Here is a 4,934-nt window from a genome sequence, read left to right on the forward strand (position 1 = left end):
TCTCTATGGTGTTTGAAAGTTGAAAGCTAGATTCTTCACTCCATCTATAACTCAATTGAAGTGCTATCTGCTTCATTATCACTTGTGCCGCTGACCTTGTGTGACTTAGACTTGTGGTATGTTTTTTGACTTAAGGCGAGGCATCAAATTTCTTCCCTCGCTTTGAATGAAATAAGGAAAATTTTATCTTTTGCATTTATTTTTTGCACTTCGCTTTATTTCTCTCTTAAATTCTTACTACTATGGTGAATAATCTGTAACCACCCACTATTCAAGACCAACTTAATGTCGGATATCATCAGTGCTCCACCCTCCACCCTTATATTATATTGTCTAGGCACTAGCTAGCTCATGTTTGCATGGCCCCCATTATGAGGAGTAGCCATGATTGAGCAGCTTGGGAATTTGGCATCTTCGTGTTCACACATGAAGGTGAACTAGAGGGATAGATGGCTTAAAGCCAGCTTGGATTAGATTTGGCACACACTACTAAATAGGCAACATGCTACACTAGAATAGAATTGTTATCTCATAACGGTTCACAAATGTAGTAGGCATACTTTACTTTGGACACCTTGTGTCTTGACATTGGCAGGGGCCTGACCAAGATTAGCTTGGATGGTTGTGGAAGGTGAGGTAACTCTGTGGTAATTTTCAGTTTATCCGGAGTCTATGCAAATGGTGGCACCGACTATGACCGTGGACCTAGCCAAACCTATGTGGTTATATCATGGCATGCTTCGCATTTACATGCCCATCTAGATACACGGATTTCTTTCATGATGAAGGCATGGCCCTCATTGAACAATTGCGTTAAAAAATGTAAAAATTAATAAATATAGGTATTTAAAATACATGCTTACATGTATGTGCTATAATTTTTTTTAAAAATAGAGTAACCTCGAGGTGCCCTGTCTCTCCCAAAAGAACCTATTTTGCCTTTGCATCTTGTTAGGCAATGCTACCTATACAAATCATCATGGTTTTTTGAGAAAATATTTTATTGATGATGTGATGAGAAGTGTGAGGTACAAATTTAGGTCTTCACCTTTCTCAATGATGACTTGTTACTTGTTGGTGATAGTTGGCTCATTAGAGGAGGTGCTGATATCAAGTCTTGGACTAGTTTTGTTCTTCTTTCTATTAAGTTTGTCATCTAAGACTTGATTATAGAAAGGCTCTACATGATTGAAGTGTAGAGAGGGAATCTACACAATGTCTAAAATTATAGGACACGTACTCTAAGCATTTTGAAAGGTCATAGTCAATGTTCAACTAAACTTTTATATACATGATGGTAGAGGGAGTCTTATCCTCCATAAGACCCAAAGATTTTCAAATATTGTCAAGAAATAGAAACTCTTCACCATAAAAAAAGACCAAGTTTAAGAATCAAACATCCACATCTACTCTAGTCTCTTTCTTTGAAATATTATTTTTTAATCTCTCAAGGTCAATTTGATCTCTTATGGTCAATTTGTAAGAGAGATAGTTTGAATTATCATACTATTGTCTCTAAACATGAAGCATAGAAGGCAATTTGATGTTAAAGAGAATGATTGGGTATTGTTGAAATTCGAGAAAGCAAGACTTGCAAAGAGAGTGCATACCCTAAGCTGCAACTAGGTACAATGGGCCTTTTCCAGTGATCGATGAAGTGGCTTTTAGGTTGGCACTGCCTAGTCATTGGCACATACACAATGCTTTTCATGTGAGTCTCCTTCGCAAGTATGTAAGACCAGAGCCCAGTGAACCAGTCATTTAGGATCCACTAGAAGTGGATGAGCTTGAGGAGATTTTGCAGCTGGAAAAGATTGTCTATCACAAGGAATGCAAGCTAGTTGTCAAGCGTTACCTTGTGAAGTTCAGGAACGCATTGTGTCTTTGTCATTGTTGTGTGAAATTTTCAAAAGTGGATTATTTTTGTGGCATTGTCACAGGTTTCATATTAGTACACCTTGATGGAAATTTGAGCTGATAAATCACTCTTTTGAACTTATGGAGACCATCACTTTTGCAATTAACATGCCTTTACATATTATGAATATGTTAGTAAATAAAAAGTCCTTTGCTGACGTCTAGTGCAATCTGAAAGATTTCAATGTAAACTCGAAGGGCCCGAAAGAGAGAATGGGTTCAACCCAGGAAAAGAGGGCCATGGAAGAGTGGGTGAGCTTGAAAACATATACGATCCAGCCACATGTGAAACCAGGAAAAGAGGGCCATGGAAGAGTGGGTGAGCTTGAAAACATATACGATCCAGCCATATGTGAGATTTATTATCTACCAAACAAAGAAAGCAAAATAGGAATTTCTAGTAAAAGGAAGGTAAAATCCTATTGACCAAAGGCAAGGAGGCAGAAAATACTCATCTATTTAAGGGTCAAGGGGGCAATGTATCCCTAAACCCTGTTCTAGTACGTTTCTAGCGAGAGAGAGAGAGAGAGCAGCGGGCTCCCGTGGAAGGGCTTTGATTGAGCCTGGCTTGCTTCAATCTGTAGTAGTAAGAGCTTGAGAGAGAGAGAGAGAGAGAGAGACAGAGACAGACAGAGAGAGAGAGAGACACACACAGAAGGTATAAGGGCATGGAGAGGCCTCCTTGCTGCCGTGTTAGTGAAGAGGAGGACGAGGAGGAGATGGAGCTCCCTGGATTCCGTTTCCATCCCACCGAAGAAGAGCTGTTGAGCTTCTACCTTCGCAAGCGGGTCGACGCACGCCCCCTTCCCTTTCAATACCTCATCACGGACCTCGACATCTACAAATGCGATCCATGGGACCTCCCTAGTAAGCATTCATTTATCTCCTATCCTAAGCTCCTCGGAGCTTAATTTTCCTCATCCTTCATTTTGGGTCTCTGGAAAATCATTCATGTGTGCCTGCCCTGTGCAAAGGTCCTCCGGGCTCTCTTTAGAATTATATGTATTAATCGAAAGGTTTGTTTTTAAAACGCCCGCCTCTGTTAAGGTGAATATGATGGTACCCTAAATGGTAATTGTGTTTTTCATATATTAGGGTATGCTGGTGATGTTGTGGGTATGCAATTATTAACTCAATCTGAACATTAAGTTGTATGATAGTTCTGGGATATGTAATCATTAACTCAAACACTAAGGTGTTGTGGGTATGCGATTATTAACTCAAATGGTTATCTACACACTGTTGTCATCTGATAATCCAGGGTTGGGATAGGTCTTCATGTTGCATTTCCTCCGTAAATTTGATGTTATGATGCTATATTGGATTAGATTTTTTGGTCCTTGTTTCGTACATTAAGTAAAATTTTCCTTCCTATTGTTGCAGAGATGGCTAGGCTAGGAGAGGGCCAGAGGGAGTGGTATTTTTTCTGTCCAAGGGATAGAAAGTACAGAAACAGCACAAGGCCCAACAGGCTCACTGTGTCGGGCTTCTGGAAAGCAACTGGGACCGATAGGCAGGTCTACTCTGCAAGCTCCTCTCAATGTATTGGTCTCAAGAAGTCCCTTGTCTTCTACCTTGGCAGAGCTTCCAAAGGCAGCAAAACTGAGTGGATGATGCATGAATTCAGATTGCCCAGTCCCCCAAATTGCAGCCACGCAGTAAGCCCTTTTCCTAGCTTTTTCCTTTGGTGATGGTTGTGTTGGGATGAGGGTATTCGATTATGGAACTTTATGCACTTGGATATTATGCGCATCCAGGGAAATGGCTACTAACCACAAGTCAACCTCGTGTGGTGGCGGCGATTATGCTCATTGCTAACAAACTATTGTGTTTTCTTATACAGGATATGTGTTGGGCCATATGCAAGATTTTCAAAAGAAAAACCAGTACTGCTCATTGCACTATACCAAAAATGCAAGCATCCATCATTGGAGAAAGGCCAAGCTCAGGTGGCCCAACCTCAGATAAGTCACTTGCCACCTTCAATGCCCATGCCAACCATGATAGTTTTGGAGGGGAGGATTTCAGTGAAGAAGATTCAAAGTCCCAAAACACCACACCTACCTCAACTCCTACATTTAATTCAATCTCTCCTAACAATCACCTCCAATCAAGTCACACATCACCTGACCAAATAGCAATGGAACACCTAGTAAAACCTTCAGAATCTGCAAAAATCAACACCTCCTCCTTCATGCAAAGGCAGCCCTTGACACCACTCAGGGTAAGCAAAAGCTTTAATAGTGGAGCAAATTGGGCTGATGAATTCTTGAGCTCATTGTTTACTCCCGTTACAAAACCCTCTGATAGCCCTAGAAATAATGGCCAACCGTGTACGCTGGGAGATGGAAACACATTCTTTCTCGATCAGCCTGGTCCAGAGTCCATGCAATTTCTCACACCGGACTGCTTGGGGCATCTTGTTTGCAGCCCACAAGGCAACTTCGTTTTGCCCCTTTGGGATCAACCAGCTTTTCTCCATGATTCGTCGAGCTTCTATGCATAGAGTTGAACGGTGTTGGCGCAAGCCCATTTCGCGGAGCGGTTAGCACGCACTCCCTTAGCTTAGCTAGCTTAGCTACAATGAAGGGATTAACACTCCATGAACTTTTATCATAGCCAGCAAACTATTTATACCACATTACAGAACTTAAGACTGTGTAAATTCTCCCTGAGAATCATTCAACGTGATGTCAGCACATGGATGTCAGTATGTATTTATCACTTACCAGCTTGGCATCCCAATACCACATATGTTTCTTTAATCTTGTGAACAGAGCAATGGATTATCTCAGCCAAAAAAGCCACATGTTGCGAGCTGGTTACAGGCTTCATGTGACAAAACCAAGATTTTGACTTAGTATAGCCAAGCTTGGACTGCCGCATGGGATTTAAGGAAATTTGCTTGTATTAAATGTAAACCAAGCTAAGCAACGAGCTATTACAGTAGTATTTGCATTAGCATCACAAGGTCTTCATAACTTTCTCCTTAAACATGCCTAACATTGCATTTATGC

The 4,934-nt window shown here is 41.1% G+C and overlaps 1 protein-coding gene across 1 annotated transcript; it reads left to right on the forward strand.

The window, feature by feature from the left end:
- The first annotated feature begins 2,391 nt into the window (after window positions 1-2,391).
- LOC147642197 (uncharacterized) lies at window positions 2,392-4,682 on the forward strand. The gene is made up of 3 exons (XM_086803630.1): window positions 2,392-2,784; window positions 3,301-3,575; window positions 3,761-4,682. The coding sequence occupies exons 1-3, from the start codon at window positions 2,586-2,588 to the stop codon at window positions 4,421-4,423; spliced, it is 1,137 nt and encodes a 378-aa protein (XP_086659756.1). The 5' UTR covers window positions 2,392-2,585; the 3' UTR covers window positions 4,424-4,682.
- The last annotated feature ends 252 nt before the right edge of the window (window positions 4,683-4,934 follow it).

Source organism: Cibotium barometz, chromosome 1 (assembly GCF_041138505.1).
Source record: "Cibotium barometz isolate CiBa-2024 chromosome 1, ASM4113850v1, whole genome shotgun sequence".
Lineage (NCBI taxonomy): Eukaryota > Viridiplantae > Streptophyta > Polypodiopsida > Cyatheales > Cibotiaceae > Cibotium > Cibotium barometz.

Excerpts from the sequence above, each read along its gene's own strand:
- LOC147642197 (XM_086803630.1), top strand. The coding sequence starts at position 2,586 with ATGGAGAGGCCTCCTTGCTGCCGTGTTAGTGAAGAGGAGGACGAGGAG. Across the intron at positions 2,785-3,300 it reads CGATCCATGGGACCTCCCTA|AGATGGCTAGGCTAGGAGAG; the intron begins GTAAGCATTCAT and ends CTATTGTTGCAG. Across the intron at positions 3,576-3,760 it reads CCCCAAATTGCAGCCACGCA|GATATGTGTTGGGCCATATG; the intron begins GTAAGCCCTTTT and ends TTTCTTATACAG.